Raw genomic sequence first — 27,841 nt, forward strand, 5'->3', positions numbered from 1 at the left:
CTCTATTTTCACATTTCCTGAGCACAGTCTTTATCCTGCAGTAGAGGCTCAAGAACAATCCCTAAATGATTTCTCTGGAAGAAGCTGATCAAGGTTATTCATTAGACATTATGCTTTTCTGTATCCAAGTTGTACCACATCCACCAGAATTTTATGGCAGGAAATCCTTACTGCTTAAGTAAGGGGGGACCAGGGGAGCAGAAACACAATACCCAGTAACACGGAGAGGACCTCAGTCTCAGTATCGGCTTTAACAAAGCCAACCTGCGGCTTGCAGCTGTGTTTCCTCTTTGCAATTATAAAAGTGAGAACTATGTGAACTAACTTCCACTTCAGTCCACACTCTGCCACTTGGGATCTGGAAGCTAGCTGATTTTTTGACCCAGGGTGCTCTGCTATGTAGGCTTGCCAGTTATAATTATATTTTCAGGTGTCAATTAGCAAAATAGCCCATTCTTTGGCAGTTTGGAGTAATGAGATGAATCTTGCACTAATCTTTCAATTCAACGAGCACTTGATGAGTGCCGTATACATAAAATTCTGTGTCTTGCTGTACGTAGTAAGGGTATATGAAGAGCTGGAGGCTAGAAATTTCAAAGGTGTTTCCTGTGTGAGCTCACGAATTTTCAAATATTACTAGAATCTTGAGCAACAAAGAAAAAGGCAGAAAGTTTTCCATAAAAATAGTTCTCAGTACACAGTGTCCCTTTGTATTCAAGTGACAAGAATTTCAAAGACAGTTACCTCCTGGAACAGATAAAATGGAAATTCATTTAGCGAAAAATATACTTACTGAATATGATTGCACCAGACTCGGTGCTTGTCTCTGGGGAAACCTTGGTGAGTGAAACAGACTGGCTTTCTCCAAAGATTGCTAGTTCCCCATGATATTTGATCTTTTCCTCTCTGTGTTTCAGGGCTTTCCATGCGCATTTTTCTCTGCACCGTATCTAGATATATGTACACATAGTATTTGCTAAATTCCTGATCTCATGTTCATTCTGTACAGTTTATCATCATTCACCTAAAGCTTGCCAGTTCATGAAATGTCATCTAATTCCTGCTTGACGTCTGTTTGTTGCCCATAAATAGTCTACGTAGAACCAAGAATGCTGATGTGAGACCTCAGTTAGGGAGCACAAAGCACAGCATTCTGTGCTTTACCACGCATGGTCTATAGCGTCTTAAGAGAACACAGATTCAGGCCTTCTCTGAACTTACCTTCTCAAAGTCTCTGCTTCACACTCGACCTCTTTCTTCATCAAATTAGAGTGGATATTTCTGTTTTTCGTAAGCCCTGTCATTTTTGTGTGCCTCCCTCTTCCTGCATTTATTTCCTCGTTGTGGTGAATTTGGGACCTGATGAAGTTCAAGTCTCCAGACCCCTGTCCATCCATTTATTTGAGAGTAGATGCATTTGGTTAGTCAGACTCAGTGGCTTGTGGTTGCTGGTTCCCACAGGCTTCTAAGAGCTGGTTGTGAAATTTTCACAAGTTTTGTGAGCTGGCTACTAAACATAGTCATTATTCAAAAGTAAGTTATAAAATACTAAACACAAAGGCAGTAAATGCTCCAACTCACCACTTCTTGATTGTTTTACCACAATCTGTGCTCTTTTTATCTATGCTCTTGGGTTTTTGCATCGATTGTAACTAGTGCCGGAAATACTACATGGGTGTTACTGGGCACCTCTTTGCAGCTCTAAGTTCAGTGACGTCACATCGGTAGTGAAATTGGCCATGGTGGAAATGTCCACACATAGACACCGGCAAATACTACAAATCGGGACTCCCACACCTCCCCAGAGAGCAAGGTGTCAGACATTTCCCAGCACGTTGCCAGTCGTGTGGTTCTCTTCTACTTCTGCCAATACTACAGTCACTAATGATCTTTAGCCACATCAGTTACATCTGTCTTCAGGGTGACAAAACTCTTCCTCCGGTGAGGCCATGCCTGCCTTATACTTCTTTACCCAGAGCCCTAGTGACCGCCAAGCACGGATTTTTATAATGGATCCACGGCTACTCCTAGGCTGCCCTTCCCTTCATCCTTCTCATCCTCAGTGAATCTGTTTTCTCCCTCCCCTCCCTTCTCTTTCCTTCTTCTCCTTCTTCTTCTTAAAAGCAAGGATTCTGGAGCCAGACTGACTGGCTTTTCCTCAGACTGTATCATCCACTGTATTGGGTTATCTCAGGCTTGTTACTGAGCTTTTTAGGCCTCAGTTTTATCATGTGTCAAGCAGAGATAATAATAGTATCTACTTCATAAATAAAATGAGTTAACAGTTTGTAAGTACCTAGAATAATGTGTGGCATATAGTAAGCAATATATGCATACTTATTGATTTTTTTAACTTGTTTTTAATGTTTATTTATTTTTGAGAGAGAGAGAGAGAGAGACTACGAGTACAGGGGAGGGGAAGAGAGAGAGAGGGAGACACAGAATCTGAAACAGGCTCCAGGCACTGAGTTGGCAGCACAGAGCCCGACGCGGGGCTGGAACTCACGGACCGCAAGATCATGACCTGAGCCAAAGTCGGACGCTTAACCGACTGAGCCACCCAGGTGCCCCATATATGCGTACTTACTTAATAAAATACACACTTCCAGTGTTCATCCAGCACCTATCTGCAGACTTGCCATGTGGTGGAGGGTTCATGCTCTTCGTTCTAGAATAGCAAAAGAAACACATGAAAATAAGGAAGAGAAGGCATGGCCTGGGCTTGTGACATAGGAACAGTAGCCCTAGGGAACCAGGAAAAGGGTTAACAAAATAAACCAGAGGAGGGGTTAAGATCAGGAAGGGAGACAATAAATAAGAAAAATAGTTGCATTTCAGAATAACCTGCAAAGATTAGAATATATGTAATATAAACTTTTTATATTTTATTGCAAATATATATACCAGGGAAATAAAGGGATACTTTAGAAATACATAGAAAATTCCCATTTTGATTTAAGTAATTAAGCCAATTTGGATGCTCATTCTGGGCAGGAATGTGGTCATCACACGCTGAAGGTGCTTAGGCTAAATCAAATTTGTATTGAGCTAGAGCCATGGAGACCGAGTGAGGGATGTCCGTCTGTGTCTATGAAAAACGCAAGCCCAGGAGCCTCAGGACTCATTTGTCTGACCATCTGGAAATCTCTAGTGATCTAAGCACTTAATTTTACCCTCATTTTTAGAACAAAAGGCAAACAATACAAGAAGAAAATGGGCAGCAGAGACATTCTACTTTTCATTTAAAAAAAAATCTTAGTGATAAAAGGAGCAGAGAGTTTAAAAGAAAAAAATGAGAAACCATTAAAATGAATTGAATGCTCTGTCTGTGTTTTGCAGTAGGCTCTATTGTTTTCAGTTACACGGGAACTGTGGTAATTTTATGAATCATTAGAGTTTTCTTTCCAAATTATATGTGCGCTCTTAAAGTGCCTTCTAAGTTACCCACAGGAAGAGACCGTTGAGCAATTTTACGATTCCATTTAGTACTTTTGAGCTTTGTATTAATTTTATATTTTAAACAAATTTATACTTAAAATCCAAAGATAACATTGTGACAGCTGAATCGTTGTGTATTTAATTTCTTCTGCTCTTACAAACATATGAGCCTGTTTCATGTTTTCAATCCCTGGTCTCACAAGAGACTGTAGAATAAATATGGAACCCTGGTTTGGTGAAATGATGACTTCCCACGTAAAAACTCTTCCCACCCCACCCCAAGGCTGAAAACAATCACAAGAGTTGAACATTGTCCTTTGGCATTTGTGTCTCATTGGGCATGGTGATCTGTAAAGCATGGACTCTGTTAGTGATACCTAATACCTACTGCACTGGTCCCCTGTCCCGTCCATCCTGGGCCAGCCTAACGTGGGATGCACAGAAAATGGGTAAAGTCAAGTCAGCGTAGTGGGGTGTGTGTGTGTGTGTGTTTTCCAGTTTACTTTCTTGGGAAGGACTTTTTTTCTGATATTTTCCTCCACATTCTTGGTGTGAAAATATTCATGTTTTTATCATACTTCTATAAAAACAGTGGTATTATAAGTGATCTGTTTTTGTTTTGTTTTATTTTAAGCATCATAACTTGGCAAAAATCAAAAGTTGGATCTATGTTGGTTCATTTATTTTTCCTGGTTGGTGAAATCTTGAAGTCTGGGAATTATTGTACATGTGTTGGCTGTATCCTTCCCAGTGGCGTGGGTGTTTGCTGTGTGAAGAGATTGTCTTAGAAGGAAATACATCAAAGCTTCAATATTCAGATTTTTAACCACTAACAGTTCTGGGAGTCAGGAGCAAAGCTGCTTCCCTGGGCAGTATGTGGGTGGTTCTATTACTGTTCCTGTCACACAAACTTTGGCGGGATGCCATCTGTTTAGTTCATCAGGATGCATTGTGGTCATCTCTAATCTCACGTAGGCCTCTCTCTTCATAGATCATGTGCTTTGATAACTAAAATCTAGGAAGGGTAAATGTGAATGACTCATCTCCTAAACCTGGGAAAATGAGTTAAAAGCCAAGTTGACATTATGGTGGGCAGGCTGGAGATGTCACCGTGGTTCACAAAGAATATTACACTCTCACTGCTTGTGAATGAAGAAAGGAAGAGTAACTTGTTCAACATCTCAGAGTCAGTGTTAAAACCGTATCTGGAGTACAGGTCTCCTCTGTGCTAGTCACTTGACTTTTGCCCAGCGGCACATACCGTTTTGCTCAACCTGCAGTGATCTTCTGGAACAGTTAACTTTATTCCTAGAAGGGGCTAGAATGCTGCGTTTGCAACAGCCGGTTTCATCAAAAACAAGATCTCCTTTTCAAAATGTATCAGCTCTTCACAGATTTTATGGTCCCTCCCAGTCTGAGGCATATCTGAGTTGTATCACTGCCCTTGAACAAATTTTCCCTTGTGTGTGCATGCTTGCACGCTTGCTCGAACACTCTCTTCCCCAAGCAGTTCCATATGTTCTGTTTTCCTGGAAGCCAAGCTCCCTGCTCCGCCTTCTCCTAAGAGGGCTCCGGATCTCACCTCTGAGGTACACGAGTAACTGAGGCTGAAGCAGTGGGTGGGCAAACTTGTCAGCATAACTGATTATTCTGTGGAATGAGCCACCAAAGGCAGGTGAGCCCTCAGAGTGTGGAACAAATGTGCGTGTGGGATGCATCTCCCACTGGTCCAGCCAGACTTCCTCCTCTGACAAGTTGATTTATACCTTTGTAACTCTTCCCTCACGAATCGTGCCCCACTGTGGACCATTGAATCTCCTGCCGCAGAGACCTTGCCTTTGCTAGCAGAAAGGAGACATGTAAAGGTCCCGCTCTGTGAATCTCTGGGTTGGTTGGTTGGTTGGTTTGTTTGTTTGTTTGGACCAAGTGGAGTGGCCAAGGACATGAAATCTTTAAAAGGACAGAAGAATCACATAAAACGCGTGACTAATACCTGCTACATCAAGAGAAGGGTTTCTGTGAATACAGACGCTTTGCGGCATGAGAGAAACCAGAGTGGAATGAGAATTCGAGAAGCATAAAGAAATGCAAGCATTTGAGACCACCTTTGGTGGCAGCTTGATGTTCTGGAGTTCTTTAAAAACGTCTAAGTGTTATACTTGTTCCTTGAAACCACTTTAAGTGTTAGACTTGCTAAAAAATAGGGATGATAACGACAGCTCTGCTTTCTCACAATCTGTTGGGATATTGATTGAGATATTTGTGAAGTACTCCGAGCTCTCGGGAAGAAGGGTGTTAGAAAACGCTATGGTGATGTTGTTAGCAGGGCTTGGAAAATCATGCAAAAACATAATTTCGGAAAGATAACTTTAAGATAGGCTGGATTATTAGCCTGAGCCTATATGGCAGTCTTAACAATCTTACAATCTTACTATGGACAGTCCAATGCTTTTGCCCTAGGTATCCGTTCTGGGTGAACTTGGGTTAAGGAAAAGAATGAAGGACTTTTTTTTTTTTTCTTCTTAATATGTATATAACTAGACAGTAGAGCATGGAGTGATATGGGCCCTTAAGGCAGAAAGAGAACATTTAGAAATATACAACTGGGAAATAAAATTCCAGGGCACACGTTTATGTGGAGTCCATCTTCCTTTGGAGGTTTTTCTTTCTCCATGGGAGGGTTTTGTGAGTGGTTGGTTTGCTTCCTAAAGATCAGATGCCCTTACTACCTCTCTTCCTTGAAACTCTTCTTTCTTGTTTTGTTTTGTTTTTTGCATACTTTGTTTTCCTCATTTTTTTTTTTTTAATCTTTGCCCCTTCTCTTCTTTTCTATCTTGGATCCTCTACTCCTCCTGTCACCACTGTCTGAGCCGCCCTACACTTGGAGGGCAGCCTCCTCGTCGTGGAGTCCCACACCTCTGAACCACCTCTGCGTATCAGCCTGGCTCACCTTCCCCAGGACCGGGCACAGTGTGGGGTGCTAGACAGAACATCGAAATGGGAGTCAAAGGGACTGATTTCTTCATTTTTTTCTTTCAGGTCTCCTTGCCTTTTTTCTTGCTGTTATTAAGATTTTTTCTATTAATCTCACTGGTTTTCAACAATTTGATGATAATGTGTCTTGCTGTAGTCTTTGTCATCTTCTGTGTGAGATTTTTTAACTTCTTGAACCTGTGAGCATACACTTTTCATCAGATTTGGAAAATTTTCAGCCCCATGTCTTTTTCTGTCCCCCGTCTCCTTCAGGAACTTTAGTTACATGTATTAAGTTGCTTGATTTTGTCCCACGGACAGTTCATGGACTCTGCTTGATCATTTTCATTTTTCTCCTGTCTGTTTTACTCTGGATAGTTTCTATTGCTGTGTCTTCCATTTTTCTTCTTGTCATGTTCACGTTTTGCTGTATGTTCTTGAACATAGGAGAATATTTATAATGGCTGCTCTAACCTCTTTGTCTACTAATTCTGTTATCTGTGTCATTCCTGGGACTGTTTTTCTGGACTGATTTTCCCACTTCTTTGCATGCCAGGTAACTTTTCATTAGATGCTGGACATGGTGATTTTGGGGTTTTTTTTACGTTGTTGGGTGCTGGCTTTTATTGTAGTACTTTAAATATTCTAGAACTTTGTCTGAGGACACATTTCAGTGGTAGAATTACATTGATCGTCTCAAGGGTTGCTTTGGGGCTTTGTTAGTCATGTCCAGGGCAGCCCTTCGTCTTAGGCTAATTTGACCCCACCGCCCGAGGTGCCATACCTTTCTGAGGACTCTACCAGTTGCCATATCTGCGAGGTGGCTCTTCCACTCTAGCTAATGGGAACATGAACCATTCCTGGCCCTGTGTGATGAAGTCTGGGAGTTCTACCCGCTCTTTTCAGGTGGTCCTTTCACCAGCATTAGTAATTTCTGCCCCACAGGCACAAGTCAGTACTCAGCCCACGATTTTTGAGGGGGCCCTTCTAAAGATCTCCAGAAAGATCTCAACCTCTCTTTCTCCCTTCCTCCCTCTCTCTGTGCGCCCCCTCCTGTCCAGTGTTTCACCCCACAAAGCCCTACTTGCCTTAACCTTCCAAAGCGCCGGATTCTGTCCTCCCCAACTCAGAAAAGTCTGTGTGGGTCCCCCCTTTCCTGAACTGTGACCTAGAAACTCCAGCTACGGCGTTCGCAGGGCTCACCTCATTTACTTTCCTTCTCCGTTGTCTGAGAATTGATGCCTCATATATTTCATCTGGTTTTCTTGTTTTTGTTTTTTAAGATTTTATTCTGAGTTATCTCGACGCCCAACATGGGGCTCAAACCCACAACCCAAAGATCAAGAGCCATACATTCCACCTACCGAGGCAGCCAGGCGCCCGTCATCTGGTTTTCTCATGTTTAAAGCAAGGCTTCAAGCTATTTCATACCAAAACACTTTAGTATTACTTCTCTACAAAACAAGAGCATTATCTTCATTATCACAATCACGTTATCACAGCTTTTAGCATGCGCAGTAAGTTCTTAACGTCTTCTAATACCTACCAATTTGAAATTTCCCACGTTTTGCAAAAATATTCTTTACAACTAGTTTGTCCCAACTAGGATCCCATGTAGGATCATAATTGTCATGTGGTTTACATCTCTTTTAATCTAGAGCAGTCACTTTTTTTCCCAGTGCTGATGTGTTTAACAGACACGGTCACCTGTGCTCGGCAATATCCCATGTTCTGCATTTGTCTGATAGCGTCCTCTGTTTCCTGTGACTAGAAGCGAGATCTAAAAGCGTGATTAGATTGGGATTAAATGTTTTAGTGGGGATATATCATAGATGATGCTAGGTTTCTTGTCCCATCACATCCGCAGACCCGTAAGAGCTGGCTTCCTAACATTAGTGATGTGAACGTCTCACCCCTGGGTGGGACTTGTGACCATCTGGTCCGTCCATTGTTCAGGTATGGTTTTCCTCGTGCGCCCAGAAAGTAATCTGTGTGTGTGGCGTATGTTTGGCACTACAAAAATGTTCATTTTCCCTGTCAACTGTCCTCTCTTTGTTTTAGTACCAATTGATAATCTTTACTCAAATCAGCTGTGTTATTAGAGGCTGCAAAAATGATTTTCTAATTCTGTTATTTCTCCTACACTTCTTAGTTGGCATTCTTCATTGGAGTAGTAGAGCTTTTCCCTACTTGGTAATCCTGAAATAGATATAGTTCCTACTGGAAAGACAGAGTAAATGCATAATTCTTTCTCTTTATCAATTCTCAAAGAAGAATTTGATTTAATAGTCTCCTCAAATGGTGACAAATGAGTTTTTTTCCCTGACTTTCTCTCTGCATTGATCTTTCATATTTTTCAATAAAAATAATCAACTACAATAATTTATTCCATTTGATGCAGTAATCATCAGCTTTGGCCAGAGAGAGCTCAGAGACCTGGATTCTAGATTTTTGAAGTATCATAAGCTAGCTGTGTATCTCTGACAGGCCCTTTAATATTTGTGTTGGTCGTTTTTCTTTTTTAAAGGCAGAGAATTGGACTGTGGATAGCAGGGGTTGCTTTCGGCTGTAGGGTTGGGATTCTGAGCTCCACTACCTTAAACACTGCCTGCTCCTGTCCCTGCGCAGGAAGAAGCCCTCAGCCTGCCATCCAGGCCTTCCGCACTCTACTCTGTCCAGACCACCCTTTCTCCTCCAGTTCCTCAACATGAATCTCCTACTCCAGCCACAGTCATCTCCTGCCTTTTCCCTGGCTTGCTGTGCCTTGCTTCTTCCTCTCCATGTATCCTAAACTTGGTCTATCTCCCAGATACCAGTTCAGTCTTAACCACCTTTTTACTGCTGTTCCCCTACCGTATCTTTTGCGCTTAACTTGCCTCTTGGAATATCACTTGTTTCTTGTTTTAAATGATGTTATCCCATGGGGCGCCTGGGTGGCTTGGTCAGTTAAGCGTCCGACTTCGGCTCAGGTCATGATCTCACGGTCCGTGGGTTCAAGCCCCGCGTCGGGCTCTGTGCTGACGGCTCGGAGCCTGAAGCCTGTTTCAGATTCTGTGTCTCCCTCTCTCTGTGACCCTCACCCATTCATGTTCTGTCTCTCTCTGTCTCAAAAATAAAATAAACGTTAAAAAAATTTTAAATAGGGGCGCCTGGGTGGCGCAGTCAGTTAAGCATCCGACTTCAGCCAGGTCACGATCTCACGGTCCGTGAGTTCGAGCCCCGCGTCAGGCTCTGGGCTGATGGCTCGGAGCCTGGAGCCTGTTTCCGATTCTGTGTCTCCCTCTCTCTCTGCCCCTCCCCCGTTCATGCTCTGTCTCTCTCTGTCCCAAAAATAAATTTAAAAAAAGTTGGAAAAAAAAATTTTAATAAATAAATAAATAAATAAATAAATAAATAAATAAATAAATGATGTTATCCCAACTAGATTATTAGCAGCCCCTGGAAAGTAGGACCATGCTTTATGTCAAGAACATTGCCTGGCACAAATGAAGTACTTTAGCTGCTAACGTTATTATACCTCTGTGTCTCCCCTAACATGTAGCACTATGTATTTTGCAGAATAACAACCTTAAGGCGCTTTTGAAGTTGTGTGTGTGTGTGTGTGTGTGTGTGTGTGTGTGTGTGCGCGCGCGCGCGTGTGCGTGTGTGCTTCTGCTGGAGTTAAGGATATTTCTTGTAAGTGCTAATGTTTACCTATTCGTTGATATTCCCTGGGTTCCATTACATATCAAGGGGAATTGATAACCTGGACATAGAATTATATTGATTTGAAGCATGTAAAGAAACAAAGATACGCCCTGAGATCCCACGGTCTAATTAAACACAACTGTTGTATACTTCTTTCCCCTTTCCTGCTACGTTGTTTTGTTTTGAATATGAAGTCTCAAACCCCTAAATAAACCTTGTAAAGAGCCAGCTGTGCTTATAAGATATGTTAGGCACAGATTTCATTCTACCATAAGTGATCCTCTAGCCAAAATGTTAAGAAAATATTACTAGTAATTTACATCAGATACATTTTCCAAGTTATTAACTGGCAGGTAAATTTTATAATCACTTATGTGAGTTCTAAAGGGATATAGTGTTTCTGGTTGCCCAAAACTTGACCTCCTATTTTCTTTGTTTAAGCCTGTTTATAAATTACTCTTCTCTTCAGCCTGCCAAACAGAGCTTCAGAATGAATTTCCCTGTTGGTTGTAGAAGTTTGTCTTTTCTCAAGAGTAGAACCTTTCGAAATTATCTTCCTACACTTGGAATGGATCATCTAATGATTAGTGACATCAGACAGGATTCACTTGTACTTTCTTGCTGGAGAGGGTAAAAGGGATATTCAAAATATTTAGGTGGTAAGCATATATGTTATACAAGGACCTCCAACATCTGGCTCTGACTTCCTCACACAGCTTTCCTGATCTACACACACACACACACACACACACACACACACACCGTTCACCGCAGCCATGAAGAACAATCTGCAGGTCTCTCAATCCCACACTGCTTCCCGTTCGCGCTGCCCTGTCTACCTGAAGTACTTTTTTTTCCCCATTTTTGTCAATCTGTAAGTCGCTATCTTTTGGAAATCAATTCACTTATAACTTCATCTTTCTCACCACTCCCCACCCCCACCCCAGCCCAGTTAAACTTTCCTTTTCTGTACCTCTGCTGTGCACTATTCACAGAGACTTTGCGTTTTTATTTGTGAACTTGTCTCCTCCTCCTAATATCTAAGACCGCTGGAGGGTGAGAACTTTGTGAGCCGCTGGAGGGCTTTTTATCTCCTGCATTTAGCCTTGTATTTAGCCCAGAGAAAATATTTACTCGATAAACATGTATCATAATAAACATGTGTCTCTTTAATTAGCTAAGTTCCCTGCCCTATCCCCAGTTTCAGGCCCTTCCCAACAGCTGTCATCTGATGGTCTATGGAATTTATCCTCACATTTTAAAAATACGCCGCAAGTGAAAACCACTATAATAGGATACTTACACCCTCTCAGACAAGTTGTTGAAGGAGTACCTATTCATTTGTACGGTGGTTGGACACAGTTGTTTAAAATTGAGACTTGGGGTACCCGGGTGGCTCAGTCGGTTAAAGCATCCGACTTCGGCTCAGGGCATGATCTCATGGTTCGGTTCATGGGTTCGAGCGCCGCGTCGGGCTCTGTGCCGATGGCGCACAGCCTGGAGCCTGCTTCAGACTCCGTGTCTCCCTCTCTCGCTGTCCCTCCCCTGCTCGCACTCTGTGCCTCTCACTTTCTATCTCAAAAAAAAGTAAACATTAAAAAAATTTTACAAATAAATACATAACATTGAGTTCCAACACGCATGTCCACAATCACCACCTGGGAGTCACTCCCAGTCAGTGTCTCCCTTGCCCCTAGCAAAGGTTTATTCACCTGAGTTCTCCAGAGAAATAGAACCAAAGGGGGGTGGGGAGAGATGTTCTAATGGGGGTTGGAGAGTTTTTCTACAGGAAGGAGGTTTTAGCTGAGATCTGAAAGATAAGGAAAAGTATTCTAAGAAGGGAAGACAGGGGACTGAACTTTGCAGGCAGGTTCAGGGCCCTGAAATGGGAATGAAGAACCCAAGAAGCCCCACGTAGCTGGCTCTCAAAGAGGCAAGGGGGAAATGTAGCCAGTGCCAGTACGGCTGGAGGAGTAGACAGAAAGACCTTGCAGATTATCTGAAGAATGTGGGTCCTGGCACATGAAAGAGCTTCAAGTTGGTGAGAGCTAGAATCAGATATCACTTGAAATGTTTTCTTTGGACATTAAACGTACAAACTGTAAAGTGCACGAATCTTTAGTGTGAGAAGTTTTTATATATGTGTTTATTCATGGAACAGCTACCCAATCAAGATATTTCCAGCACCTGGACGGTCGTCACCTTCTCAGTCAGGATCCACTCCCTCCAAGGGCAGCCTCTATTCTGACTTCTATCACCAGAGATTACTTTTGCTGGTTTCTGAACTACAGTAATAACATTCTTGCAGTCTTCCTTTGTGTGTGGATGCTTTCACTTAGCACACGGGTGTGCTATGAGATCCATCCACGCTGTCACAGGCAGTGGTGGCTCGTCCTTTTCCGTTGCTCTGTAGTATTCTGTTGCGTGTGTGTGTCACGCTGTATGTCCCCATTCAACTACTGATGCACACGACAACCACTCCTTTTTTTTTTCGCTATTATAAGTAAACCTGCTCTGAATCCGTGTGATCCTGTCTTTTGATGGATGTAAGACTCCTCATTTCTATAGGAGACAAAACTTTTTAACAGATCCCGGAGCTTGTGTGGTAGAGAATAATTTGGAAGAGAATAGAAGTGGCATTTTCTCAGGTACCAGCTCCCTGGATGCATAGACTTTTACCGTATAGCTTATTAAAGGAGCAAACCATGCAGAACATTCTAAACATCACACAAGTCAAAATATAGATTAAAAAATGACTTCCATCATTACTGTCATTACTATAGTTATAATTGTTTATAGCCAGCTATAAGTTGGAGCTGATAATAATTGGAAGGACAATATGGTAGGACAAGCTTTACTGACTCGTAGTTGAAATGCGCCAATAAACAGAAACATTATTGTCATCGTCAAACATTTGTGAAGCACCCCCCTCTACGATTGCTAGTGTGTGTGTGTGTGTGTGTGTGTGTGTGTGTGTGTGTGTGTGGTAGTGGGGGGGTGTCTGAAGCAGAAGATGAATTCCCACTGTTTCTCTCAAATTCTTCCTACAGCAATTTTCAAGAACCTTAGGTTTTTTGTAGCATTTCTGAACCATCCCAGCTCCAAGAGCTAAAACCACCCATACCGAGATTTCATTCTCCACAAACTGAAGTGTTTTGGTTTTGTTTTTCCTGAATTGTGAATTTATTTATATTTCTTAAAACTTTAAAATTAGCACATTTAGTTGTATATATACTGGGTTGCCATTACAGAAAATGACACAGGCGAGTGAAATTAGGAATGTTTCTTCGAGCAATCTAAATCTTTAGTCACAGTAAATATTCAGTCTTTAGAACCATGGGAATTAAAATACAGTAATATAGTAATAAAGAGGCTGTGGTTTGATTCCACCTTACACAGCATGCTTTTGGCTGTCTGTTTTTCATTATAAGTTTACTATAAATCTGTCTTTTCATCATATTCTGAATGTACTCTGCATTTTCATTAATTAAGAAACATTTATGGAACATCTACAATATGCCAGATATTTTGCTACGAGGTGGTAGAAGATAGGAAGGTATAGTCATGATCAAAGGAATTTATAGTCTAGGGGAAGAGATAGTCAAGTGAACCAGTGGGTACCATCCTCTTTTAGGGCTTGGGCTAAGCTGTGCCCCGGGTGTTCTGGTAGCACAGAGGAGGGGCATTTAAATCAGAGCAGGTAGACTTGAGCTGACTTCTCGAGGATGACAGACATGAGCTAGGAAGGCATTCCAGGCACAGGGACAGGCAGCCAAAGGCACAGAGGCAGGAAGTAGCCTGGTGCAGTCAAGGAGTAACTAGTAGGTTAATGTGGTCAGAGCACAGGGTTAGCATGCTCACTGGAGCTGGAGAGAAGGTCAGAAAGGTGGGTAGGGGCCAGAGTTTCAAAGGTTGGGGGCGTGGGAAAGAACACGGACTGAGAAGGAAGCTCAGGCTCTCACCCTTTTTCTAGCTGGACTTTTTATGGGTCCTCAAGCATGCCACTGGGCATAGTGTCCTCATTAGTATAATCAGAGAATGAGGGAGAGTCATTCCGAAACCTTGTTCCAGAAACACTGTTCCAGAAGATGTGAAAAGGTCTATGCTGTGCCGTGAAAAGTGTTTTCTTGGGGCGTCTGAGTGGCTCAGTCTGTTTAAGCATCCGACTTTGGCTCGGGTCATGATCTCACAGTTTGTGTGAGTTCGAGCCCTGCGTCAAGCTCAGTGCTGACTGACAGCCGGGAGCCTGCTTCGGATTCTGTCTCCCTCGGTCTCTGTCCCTTCCCAACTCGTTCTCTCTCTCTCTCTCTCTCTCTCTCTCTCTCTCTCTCTCTCACACACACACACACACACGCACGCACACACGAAAAGAAAAGAAAAACATGTTTTCTTTACTTAAATAATTAGGGGAAGATTGAATACCACACACATTTGCCTGTTTAAGATTCACAATGAAATTAGCATAGTAAAAGTTTCCAGAGTCCTCCCTCCAGTGAAGAAACCACTTCCGTTCTCTTTAACTCAGCATTTTCAATTACTTGAACTTAGAGTCAGTTTTCTGTACTATTAATGTTGGCATCATGCTGCAGAACCCCATTTTGACGAACTATGGACAAGGTCTTAAAGGTCCAATCATCATCATTCATTCATTCAAGTTTTTCAAAGCGCAGAACTCAAGAGCTGGTCCTTATATACCCTGTTGTTATTTTAGCCTGCTGGTGTATCCCTGTGAGAAACTTTAGTTATTTCTCATAGCACTGTTTTTTGTTGTTTTTTTTTTAATTGCATCTGCTATCTCGGGATTTTTTTTTTTTCCTTTTCTCATTTTTCACATCATGCCCAGACTTTATTACCTGGTAATAAGTTGCAAGAAATGAGAATTGAGTTGTTTCTAAACAAATATCAATCATTTGTGATGTGTTTAGTAGAAATTATAATGAGTATAATCAGGGTTTTACTTATTATAAAGTCATTATATTCAACATTGGCAAATCCCAAAATTAATAACAAGTCAATACATCATTTGAAATGCCAAAGAAATCAAATAAATAAAAACATAACTGACCTTGTTAAAAATTTGATATTTTCAACATTTATCTGTCAGAGCCCCTGATTTAGAAAATGTAATAAATTCTTGAAAAATGGGAACTTTTCTCCCCTGTAAAATATACCCATCATTTGGCAAACTACAGTGTCATTTGCCTTGAAGAGAACGTGGTGATTGATTATCCAGAGTGCTACCATGACAAGGTAAACCAAGCAAATAGCTGGAAAATTGTATGTAATCATACAGCATAACATAGGCTCTTTGTTGAGCACAATCATTAGAATTAAACTGTGGCATTCCAGTCATTCCCTGTAGGTACTTCCTATTCACCCCAAAACCTCTGTCTCTGGGGGGACGTTCCCACGTGCTTGCATTTTCCCCTTCCCCTCCGACCATCGCACGAACAAAGACCACACCGAACCCACACAAGATTGCAGAACACAAGGAAGCCGACGTCTGGCATCTCTTTGTGCCATTCGGAGAGGTTTATTTACATGTGCTAACGTTACCAGTACTGTTTCTTTTATTAGTAGCATTTTCCTGAAGGTTCTGAGAAATTGTAAACACGTGGGGGAGGGGAAGGATGGGAGATGGACAAAGGGAAATGAAGAAAGCCAGTCTTGCTTTCGAGAAGCTGGTGTTCTAATCAGGAAGACCAAACACACCTGAGATGACCTAAAAACAATTCTACATCTCTTCGGCTGTGTAAAAGCACCGTGCACCAATTGAATACCGGCGTGATGGAGGCCAGTAGAAGAGCCACCGAATTATCCTTGGTTATTAGAAGACGAAATTGAGTCATATGAAAGGAAGACGCTCCCCCAAACCTGCGCCGAGTTAATTATCAATAGCTTAATTGGAAATAGAACCAAGCCCTTTCTCTCAGTAAAGCTGAGCAATCCCCCAGTGCCCCTCTTCCCTACGGTGTTTCACATTTTCAGCGGGCTTTGTTAGGATGGCTGAACTCCGCTCCCCTTTATTAATTGCCCTCCGCGTGTTGTAGGATACCCTGTGTTCTGAATCAGGATGAGGATTTTAGATTCTTCTGAGCAGCGTGGGGACATGTAGCTAAGCAGAATCAATTCCTGTCACTCACACACAAATACAGAAGAACGGGATTATGGATCAGGGTGAAGCCGCAGTGCTTTAATCTTAAAATCAATACCGAAAAGGAAGTTGAACTTCTGGGGATTCTATAGAGACTGTAATTTGGTTTCCTATGAGGTTTGCCTTCCAGAATATAACTGTTCCTTCCTTTTCACCTTCTGATTATTTTACTTGGGGGGGGGGTTGCTGCGGGGGGGGGAGAGGACCAGAAGAAAAGAAACCTCTACTTATCTGGAATAAGTATGCACATATGAACTCGTAACTCAAGCTGATCCTCATTGTATTGAGAAGAGCTGTATGCTTTTATCCATTCTTTTAATTTTTAGAAGAAAAAAATTAACCCGGACCCTGAACCCCATAGTCTGCCTTTATGCAGGGTAAAATGCCTTTGATTTTTTTCACAGGTCACTATCAGAGTAGAAAACAAATTTTTTTTAATGTTTATTTTTATGGTCTGAATCTAACCATAAGCTTATGTAATTCTGTGTAAATAAATACATCTTCAACAAACCAGTTATCGACCAAAGGCTTCCAAGATGCTAAGCATGTGATTAGTATTTACTCCAGCGTTATTCTGCTCCTTTTGAAAGAGGCATGAACTAATGGTTTAAACAACTCAGTCTTTTCTTAATCCGAGGTTTAGGGTTGATTGAATGTGCCTCTTCTCAGAACACTGATTTGCTGCACAGTACCGTCCGTCTTTAGCTGTAAGGTGGCTTTATTATTTGTTTCCCTGGGATATTTCTTTAATTCCATTTTTGAAATAATGTCTGAGTCTGTTTGGACACTGCTTCTGCAGCAGCAACAACAATAGGAAATATCTGATCCAACAAGAAAATGGTTGGGCCACAGGCAGGGGAACTCCGGGCTAGCTCTCCGGCAGAATGGTGTAGTTAAAAGAGCAAAGCCCGCAGCCCGTGCTTTGTTCGCTACCTTTTCTAAGCCTGTTTCTTCATCTTTAAACTGTGGATGATCGTGGGGCTCGCCTGATAGATAGGTACGTGGAGAGGATTAAGTGAGCTAAAGTATGTAGGGCGCCTAGCACTGGACTTCCCACTTGTAAGAACCCAATAAATGGTCATGATTCCCATGATTAATGTGAGTCTCAAATGAGGTAACGTATGCTGTGTATGTGAAAACACTGCACAAGCCCAGAAGGCACAATACACATGTTAGTTGTTGTTCTTAAGAGATTGAGATTGTGCTCGCTTCGGCAGCACATATACTAAAATTGGAACGATACAGAGAAGATTAGCATGGCCCCTGCGCAAGGATGACACGCAAATTCGTGAAGCGTTCCATATTTTTGCACCGGGTGTTGTATGGAAACCAATTTGACAATAAATTTCATATATTAAAAAAAAAAAAAAAAAGAGAGATTGAGATTTGGGAACTTTTAAAACAAATCACAGAGGACATTTTCTCTGTGTTGCGTTTCATAGGTCCCTAATCTCAAAGTAGAGCCCTGGAGGAGATAATCCAGGGGCTTGAAAGCCATAGCCATAGCTTGTGGATGCCAAAAAGCCTTTGAAACCAATCTGTAAATCCCTGTCCGGTGTCCTTCCACAGAACGTACTCTCTCAGGGGTTTGGGAAACCGGCACTATGTAAGATACGTATTTGGTTGTTTGCAGTCGATACTTGGCATGAGGGTCGCATCCTTCCAGGAAGGCTCAAGTCGTAAATGATCGCCTCCTTTCAGTGGTCTTTCCTTGTCCTTCACATGACTTGACATCAAAACAGAACGCAAACTCATGAATTTCTGTGTCCTCTCGCAGAGCACAATCATCGTGGAGAAGACCGTGCAAGACCTCATGAACCTGATGCACGACCTGAGCGCATACTCGGATCAGTTCCTCAACATGGTGTGCGTGAAGCTCCAGGAGTACAAGGACACCTGCGCTGCGGCCTGCAGGTAGAGCTCAGGGTGGGAGCCAAGGAGAGTCACGTCAGACCCTGACCCTTGTTATGCTTGTCGATGCTGCTTTCGGAGCCTCGCTTTTCCACCGTGATGGAAAAGGACCGGTTTTTGCGTTTGTCAAGGGGCCTGACGAGAGCACGTGTCGCAGAAATAGTCTCCGAGATGCACATGTCATCATACCGACAGAGGGAATGAGAGCGACCAAGGGGCAGCACCACTTGGGACTGCCATTGAGTGGCATGGACAAGGTGTCAACCTTGATTTTCAGGAAAAGCTAGAACTGTAAGATTGTCTTCTTCAAGGAAATGCCAGATCGCATTTAGGTCTTGTGATCCTAAAAGATCTTTCAAGTAAAGCAGTTTCAAACTTTCAGCATCCTTTATAATCCAGAATGTGATTTCTCCCTAGTTCTTAAAATGTGTTTCTCCTGATGCTTGATCTGTAGCCTTCCCACTGTCATGAAAAGATAGTTACACCTGCTTCCAGCATCAGCAGAAATGAAGAACCATTGTTAGGAACTTGAAATCCCTCGGCCTCCCCTCTGATTTCTTTTCTCTGGGTTCAGAAATCTCATGGAAAAGATCATAGCGCTGTGGTAACAAGCTAATAATAGGAACAAATTATGGTCTGGTTGACAAGACCTGAAACAATTAGGGAAGAAAAGAATGTATAATAAAATACTAAATTTTATGTGATGTATAATTAAGGATAGATATGAAAGTGCAGTACATAATCAAGTACTACCTGCACAGTACAGGACGTAAGAGCAGAAGGAATGAAATGTGAGAGAGAAAAACAGAGAAGGGGGGACTGGCTTGAGGAGAGACTTCTCAGGTGAGATGTGTGCTGCGTCTCAGAAAGACATGGGATGGAGGGAGGCGGACAGAATAAAGAAGGACGTTGAGGGACACAGTGGAAATACCGACGTAGTTCCCTGATATTTCAGCAAAACCATTCCCTTCCTTGTGGGGGACCCAAGGCTGGCCACAGTGCTTCTTATTACGTCCTGTCATTGCACTGGTCAGAGATTTCTGGAGCCTTTACCAGATCCAAGACAGCTGAGCGTGCAGGGATGAAGTCAGTCGGTCAGTCAGTCTCCGATTATACCTTTAATGAGTGTGCCATCTTGGTAGAGGATAGGAAGGCAAGTTGGAGACCAAGGCATGAATGTCCACAACATTGATTTGTGACAGAAAATATGGTAAGATAGATGGACACGCTGTAGGAGGAAGAAATGACTTGGGGACAGGAGCAGCCTGATGAAGGGTATGAAGTAGGCCTTGTAAACAGTGAGGAGGAGTTAGACAGGATTTGGACTAAAGTTGCTGAAGGAAGGAAGGAACCAGAGCAATTTCAAGGAGGTGGGAAGAGAAGGAAAAGAAACAACAAAGGATGAATGTTTGGGTTTTTGGAAAGGAAGACTGAGCCAAAATGGAGGATCTTAAATGCCAGGCTGAGGGAACTTGGCCTTGTAAAAACTTTTAGGTAGTGGGGAACCACTGAAGGGGAGTGAATGGGGAGTACCAAGCACAGACCTGTGCGTCAGGAAGATTTTTCTGAGCTTTGTGTAAGATGGACTGAAAAGGCAAGAGTGTGGAGGTGGAGGGAGAGGGACAGATCAGGAGACACTAGGAGGTAAATTTGTAGCCTTGTGGCCGCTGGTTGGCTGTAGAGGGTGGAGAATGCAGGGAGAAGTACTCGGGGAAATTAGCCTTGTCTTTCCTATGCTGTATTTGTAGAGAATTTTTTTTAACTCGAATTCAAGATCTCACATTTACCCATTAAATTTAATGTTATTTTTAGCTCAACGCTTCAGTCTTTTGAGATATTTTTGAATCCTCATTCTGTCATCAGAAAATCTTAGCTTTTCCCCACATTCCGTGCCATTCTTGATAAGCAATCTTTCAGTTTCTTATTATGTCATTTGAAAAAAAAAAAAAAACAGTGTTCAACAGGACGGGGCTAAGTTGAGAATTCGGGGGGCGGGGGCGCACCTCTCGAGACTTCCTTTGAGATTCCCATGTATATGTTACTCAGTGCTTCAGGAGTTCATGTGTTTTTTTTAACTGTGAACCCAGAATGTACCTCAAGAGCAGGGTTGGAAACCTACATTTGAATGCCAAGTTTTTCACCTGTTAGTTATATGACCTTGAACAGTTTCAGCTTCTCTGTGCCTTACTTTTCTCATCTGCAAAAAAAAAAAAAAAAAAAAAGATAATAAAAGTTCTTCCCTCGTAGGGTTGTCTTGAAAATGTTAGTCTTCTAGACCTATTTTTAACAAAATAGTAAGCTTCCCCCAAAATGATTAGCCACGACTCTGATGATGACAAAGATTACCTTTATCACCATCCATGACGGTACCTCCTGTATTTTATTATCTGCCCTATGAGAGACTTGTTAGATTTCTTGCTGGTGTCTTTCGAGTCCTAATCCTTATAATGCAGCTACCTTCCCGCTCAGGTCTCCCCAGATGGGCACGTACAAGTCTGCAAAGGACAGTACTAGGTATTTGTTCAGGAACCCTCCCAAGGGGTCCCTTTCACTTTCAGGACCAATGGGCCCTACCCTGCTGAATCTTTGTTAAGAACTCTCATCTTGGACAGCTTACAAATTACCCTTGGAAACAAGGTCTCTTGACCTTGAGCCAAATTGACCATTTCTTCCTTCAAGTCAAGGAGTTACTCAGGAGAGGAACAAAGTTGGCGTGACTTGTGCATTGTGAGCCCTTCTTGGCTCCTCGTGAGGACCACTTCCTAATTGTTCACAAGCCATGTTCAATAACCTGTTCGAGAATTTTACCTGTAACTCCAAACTCAGCCGATTTCTGTCATTTACCTTCTTTTCTTTTAGGAACATCAGGGCGTTTGCTCTCAGGCGTTTTTCACTGTCTGCCAGGGTACCTCTAAGATTATCAGGAAGGCTTCTGTGATTCTCTGCTCTGAATTATTTCTGTGCCCCACGGTCCTTGCCTAAATTTATTAAACCTGTCAGAATATTCTTGGATTTCAGTAACTTGACACAGTTGGTTACTCAATCCTTAAAACAATATGTTGGTTTCTAGGATTTCATGCATTCGACAAATGTTTATTGAGTACTTCTACAAGACTTTGTAGATACGGCAGTGAACTTAAAGATAAAATGCTGCTTTCATGGGGTTTACATTCTGTTGGAGACGGAAGAGAGGAGATACACAATAAATATAATGCATAAACACAAAGAATTTTAAAACAGTAAGTACCATCGGGGGAAAATGGAATAGGGTGAATAGATTCGAGAGTATAGGAGAAGGAGCCTGTAATTTTAAATGGGGTGCCCCAGAGGGCCCGCTCAAGTTGAAGTTTGAGAAGAGGCCCAAAAGAATTTTGGCAGTGAGATAAAGTATCTGGAAAGAGTGCCCTGGCAGAAGGCTAAGGCCCTGAGGCAGGACTCTGCATGACACATTCCCGGAGCCTCAGCAGGGAGACCAGTGTGACTGGAGTGTATTAGAAGGACATCCATGGGGCGCCTCGGTGGCTCAGTCGGTTGAGCGTCCGACTTCGGCTCAGGTCATGATCTCCCAGTTCGTGAGTTCGAGCCCTGCGCCGGGCTCTGTGCTGACAGCTCAGAGCCCGGAGCCTGCTTCGGATTCTGTGTCTCCCTCTCTCTCTGCCCCATCCCCACTCATGCTCTGTCTCTCTCTGTCTTAAAAATAAATAAAACATTTTAAAAAAGTTAAGAAAAAAAAAAGAAGGACGTCCAAAAGAGAACAGGGGACAGACCATGGAGGGCCTTGTCGGCCATGGTAGGGGTACTGAGTTCAACTCTGAATGAAAGGGGGAGCCACTGCAGGAATTGTGCCTAGGGCCAGCAGGATCTGACTTACATTGTAAAACGTATTGAGAATCGGTTGTAGGGCCACAAGGGTGGAAGCAGGGGGACCATGTGACGGCTGCTGTGGCAATCCAGGTGAGAAACGAAGACCGTCTCCTAGCAGAGATGGTGAGAACTGGTTGAATTCTGAATATATTTGGAAGGGCCAACCTGCGTGATTCCCTGCCTGATTAGATAGTGTGAGAGAAGGAGAGGTGTCAAAAATGACTCCTGGGATTTTTTATTTGAAAAGACAGAGTTGCCGGCTCTTGAGACAGAGGACCCTGCAGGTGTGGGAGCAAGCAGATGAGGAATTCAGTTTGGGGTGTCTCAGGGCGCCTGGGTGGCTCATTTGGTGAAGCATCCAACTTCAGCTCAGGTCATGCTGTCATGGTCTGTGGGTTCGAGCCCCGTGTCGGGCTCTGTGCTGACAGCTCAGAGCCTGGAGCCTGCTTCCTATTCAGTGTCTCCTCTCTCTCTGCCCCTGCCCCGCTTGTGCTCTGTCTCTGTCTCTGAAAAATAAATAAATGTTTACAAAAACATTTACATTTGGAGTGTCTCTTAGGCATCCACGTGGAGCTAGGGAGCAAGCAGTTGGATGTATGCCTCCAAAGGAGAGAGGTCTGGCCATCAACATATAAATAGTAGCTATAAATGGTGTTTAAAACCATGGACGGGAGTGAATGCAAACATGACAGGGAAGAGGACTATGGGTTTGAAGAAGTTTGCAAGGAGAGGAGAAGTCACCAAAGTTGACTGAGAAGCAGCCCCCAGTGAAATAGGAGGAAAGTCAGAGAGTAGGGTGTCCCAGAAACCAAGGAAAGAAGGGGGAGGGGGTGATCAGCATTCAGTCAGCATTAGAACAGAGCAGTGACTGAGCGACAGATTTAACAGCATGGAGGTCATAGGGGATCATCGTGAGAGTGGTTTCTGAGGACCGGTAGGAGCAAAACCTGGAAGGGTGTGGGCTTAGGAAAGAAACTGAGAGTGGGGAACTTGTAAATGTAGGTAAAACCCCTATAGTGAGATTTGGCTGCCATGGGGGACAGAGAAATGACATGGCTGGAGGGTTAAGGGCACATGAAGGGGTTTTTTTGTCCTTTTATGTGTTATTTTAAATAGAAGAAATCAGTGCGTGTTTCATTACTCTTCAAATGAGTACTGTTAAGAGAAAAGAAAATTCCTGATGTAGGAGAGAAAGGGGCAAATTGCTGAAATTCTAGTTTTGGGCTTGTGAGTAGAAGCAGGACATAATACCCAACCGGAGTGACTGGCCTTAGGCAGGAACATGGATAGGTGTTTGTTTGCCGTGGCTTGGCCTTCTAGGGACTGAACTATTTCTGTGTCATTCATGTGTCACCGTGTTGTCCAAACAGTACAACTGTGTCTCCATTATACCTACTACTTCTGGGAACAAAGCTACTGCTTTTGGTTCCTGATATATTGTGGTCATCAAGAGTACCTTGATTCATTCCGCCAGGAGTCTGTCCCACTGTGGTGTCCCTCCTGGCCGAATTCCCTGGAATGGTTTCCATTTATTGGTGCCCACGATCAGATCCTCGCATATATATTATCTGTAGTGATCTACCACCGTTGCTGAAGTGTAGGCTTGGGAGGAATTATCTCAGGGATGGGAGAAGTAATTCTGTGTATCTTTGAAGGGGAATAAATAGAAAATCGTTTATATGGCTGTTATATGACAGCACACACACACACACACACACACACACACACACACACACACACACCCCACATATAATCCCATGATGCCTGTTGCCTATTGCTTAATCAGGTTTTTCAAGCCAGAGAGAAAGTGTTTTCTTATCGTGTGTCTCTGAAGATGCAAAGTGTCCTTACTTCCTCTCCTCCCATTTATTGCCCTCCCCCCGATTGGCACCTGCTGAGGAGTAATTAGGGCAGTCCTAATTTGGACAGCCAAATCCTGATTACAGTGAGAGGAAAAACAGGAAATGTTCTAGTTTTGCTGCCAGCAAATGACTGACTTAAATAGAAAGCCATATACAATTCAAATGATCCAAAATGATATAACATTGGGGAAGGAGGAAGGGAAGAGGGAAGCAGCGCAGTCTGATTCTTTCTCCGCAGATAGTCTTTTACAGAAATGATCAAATCCACAAGCTCACGATGCCCTCTGCTGAGAGCTGGCTTGTTTTCTGAGTTTACCATGAGAACCTGAGCGTCCACTGGGAGTTGAGAGATCTGAGGGAAGGTCAGAGACATCTCACCTCTCTGTGAGCACCTCACTCTGGAGAGAAAGACTGTACCGTCTAATGATGTCATGTTACATGCTTTGGATAAAGAGAGGTTTCCTAAAAGGGTAATGAGGACTAGAAGTCTTTTCCTTAATTAGTCACACCCCTTGGGGCTCGGAGGAAAACTCAGCTGTGAATTCTCCACTGCACGTATTCTCAATCAGGCAGTCGGTCCATTAGTCTGCTATTTCCAAGCTGAATGCCAGTCTCCCTCTGCTTATTCTTTATTCTGGGGTACCACCAGCAGCTTAGGTGTCCCCAAATAGTCATTTAAAGGTTGGAAATCATGGGTTTTTTTTTTTTTTTAAGTTTCTGCCTGTTCCAGTTCAACGTCAGTTCATTAAAAAGAAAAAAAAATTTTTTTTTTTTTTTGGCCTTTCTGCATTGGTTTGGGCCTGGTAGAGAATACAAATAAACCATCTTCTAATCTTTGAGGCTCTGTTGACATAAGTCAGGAGCATGTTTTCATCAGGAGAAGGTATAACCATCCTCGGGGTTTACAGAAAACCGAGAACTGGTGCCAGAGCATGAAGAAAGAGTGACGTGGCGATGAACTTGCAATCGCCGATGGCAGAAACCAGGTCTGGCACAGGGCTCGGCAACTGATTGGCCCTCGGTATGTTTGCTGCACGAAGGAGGAGCTTCTTAGAGACTGAACAGGCTGAGCCAGCAGTGGGGTAGCATAGGTGGGTGTGATGTGTGGGGGAGACGTTGAGAAATCACAATGAGCAGGTGGACATCGTGGTTGGGTAGGAATGGGCGGGATAGGGGAGTTCTGAAAACTTCCCGTATCAAGGGAAGGAATACTGTCGGAGGTCGTGGCGAGGAGGCTGACCTACCTTCTCTGTGATCAAAGTGGTGTTCTAAGATCTCGGTGGCCCCGTCGTGCTGAATAGAAACTGGACACCGGGGCCCGTGGTGGGTCTTGAAGCCCTAGGGTTTCCTGTGTCTCCAGAGGCCAGGGTTCTGCGGACTGAGAGCTTGGTTGAACTTGGCCTTGCTGCGTTCATAACCCGGCTGAGGTCACGGGACATGGGGGTGGGAGCGCATGCACTAAAAGCCAAGTCTGTCTGGCTTAAAGCCCGAAGAAGAGGCAGTTTTGAAAACCTAAACTAACTTTGAATCTCAGATGAGCCAAGGGAACGCTGCAAGCTCCATGCAAGCTTGTCTCCAGGTTTTCCTCTTGAAACTGTGTTATACCCCTCACCCCCTTGGCTTACATAGCACTGATATATTCATTTGTACTAAATATTGAGCAGATACAAAAGAACACTTATAAAATGTGTACACTATCTGGTTCATAGAGAGCACTCAGCAAATGAGAGCTTTTATTTGTTCCTATAGTTTATTATGCATGACTATTCTGGCATCCCATTATATTGCAATTTAAACATTTTTTATGATGCATTATCTGATCAGTTATTGGTTTACATGCCTTTCTCTCTCAGAAACATTATGGATTCACATCAGACTTATTTGGGGGAGATTTCAAAGCCCACATACTGGATTTCCCACACTAGGGCCCCCTGAGTGATGGGCCTGGGCGAGAATAATTTTGGGGCGCCTGGGTGGCTCAGTTGGTTAAATGACTTCGGCTCAGGTCCTGATCTCATGGTTGGTGAGCTTGAGCCCCACATCAGGCTCTGTGCTGACAGCTCAGAGCCTGGAACCTGCTTCAGATTCTGTATCTCCCTCTCTCTCTGCCCCTCCCCCACTTTTGCTCAGTCTCTGTCTCTGTCTCTGTCTCTCTCTCTCTCTCAAAAATAAATAACAAACATTAAAAAAAATGTTTTTAAATGTCCCAAAAGTGATTCTCATGGCTGTTACTGGTCTAAACTCTGAGGATCTAGAAGGAAATTATTATGTCTTTCTCCACATAATTATCTCCAACTTTTAGCATGATGTCTGTATATAGGCCCCACTGACATGTTCACTGATCACGTGAATGATTTCCCTCTGCCTTCCGAGTGCACATCAGCTGGTACAGATGCTGCCCATGCAGGCAGGTGGCCCACAGATTCCAGAACAAGCAGCCAATTGTCATTTCTCCCAGGTAACTAACTCAGTCGACCATGATCAGATAGGAGTCTCTTGTAGTAACTTTGCTACAAAGGAATAACGACCTGGACAGGAATGGAACCCTACTCAGGAAAGGACACCGTCACTGTGCAAGGGACTGTCAGGCCTTAACTCGTCTCCTCGATCATAACAGTCCTGAAGACAAGACTCCCTCCATCTAACCAGTAAGAAAATGGACTCGGCTAAGGTCACAGGGTGTGCGGGTGGTTGTACGTGAGCTAAAAGCCAAGTCTGTTTGGCTCTAAAGCCCAGAGAAGAGACCCTGGAGTTAAAGAGGAAACAGGAAACCTGAGAAATGTTTCAAGTGGTTCAGAGAGACATGCTAATAGGAGCACAAGCTCCAGAACAATTGACAGCGGCCCAATTCAGGTTCTGCCCTCACCAGACACTTGATCCTGAGCAGACCTTGGTAGTTCATCTATCAGATGGGAATAATCACAGTGCCCATCACATGGGATTATTACTAGGATGACAAGAGTTAATCCATGTAAAGTGTGTAGGAGAATGCCTAGTTCATAGTAAATGCTCAAGAAGTGTCAGCTGACAGTTATTGCTGCCGGTGTTTTTGTTATTTACTTTAAAATTAATTCACTGGGGCGCCTGGGTGGCTCGGTCGGTTAAGCGTCCGACTTCGGCTCAGGTCATGATCTCGCAGTCCGTGAGTTCGAGCCCCACATCAGGCTCTGTGCTGACCGCTCAGAGCCCGGAGCCTGTTTCAGATTCTGTGTCTCCCTCTCTCTCTCTGCCCCTCCCCTGTTCATGCTCTGTCTCTCTCTGTCTCAAAAATGAATAAACGTTTAAAAAAAATTTAAAAAATAATAAATAAAATAAAATCAATTCACTGATCATATTGTTATTCACTAATAAGATGGCAAAAGAAAGGTATTTTTATAACATCTGTTATTTCCCTGGTGTTTTGTCCTTCGGTGTGGTATTCATTCATTCATTCATTCATTCATTCATTCATCCATTGCTTGATTTATTCCACAGTTATTTGTGAAGCACTTTTAGGGGCCAGCATTGTTCTGGATCTAAGAGTATAGAAGTGAATAAAACAGGCAAGGTCCTGCCTTCATGCATTTTACGCCCACATGGAGGACACAGGATACAAGCAAGTAACAATCACAGTAAATTTCTCAGAAATAAGGGTGAGGGAAAGACCTTGCCGAGGACGTTGATGTTTGAGCTAAATTCGGAAGGTTGAGAAGGAGCCATGTGGCAACATGGGGAAGAGCATTCCAGGCAGAGGAGGGAGCAGGTACAAAAATGGCAAGAGGCTTACAGCCTAAGTGCATTAAGCCTAGCGTAACTGGAACAGAGGGAGAAAGAAGTGAATAGTGAGTAAGGTTGGACAGGTGCAGGGGTCAGATCATTTGGGTTGTTTCTGGCTACACATGAGAATCACGTGAAAGCTCGAAGCTGTCCATGCTGACCCCCACTTCAGAATGTGTAATTGATACATTTTTAA

General features: G+C 43.2%; 1 protein-coding gene and 1 non-coding gene across 2 annotated transcripts in view; both read left to right on the forward strand.

The window, feature by feature from the left end:
• The window catches only part of EXOC4 (exocyst complex component 4), a 750,505-nt gene that overhangs the window by 575,655 nt on the left and 147,009 nt on the right, over positions 1 to 27,841 (forward strand). The window contains exon 12 of the mRNA XM_042925097.1: positions 18,030 to 18,166. Within this exon, the coding sequence (XP_042781031.1) occupies positions 18,030 to 18,166 (137 nt within the window). The remainder of the gene's footprint in view (positions 1 to 18,029; positions 18,167 to 27,841) is intronic.
• On the forward strand, positions 17,454 to 17,560 carry LOC122214740. Its single transcript, XR_006200096.1, has one exon. It is a non-coding gene; the product is annotated as a U6 spliceosomal RNA (small nuclear RNA).

Source organism: Panthera leo, chromosome A2, assembly GCF_018350215.1.
Source record: "Panthera leo isolate Ple1 chromosome A2, P.leo_Ple1_pat1.1, whole genome shotgun sequence".
In the NCBI taxonomy this organism is placed as follows: Eukaryota; Metazoa; Chordata; class Mammalia; order Carnivora; family Felidae; genus Panthera; species Panthera leo.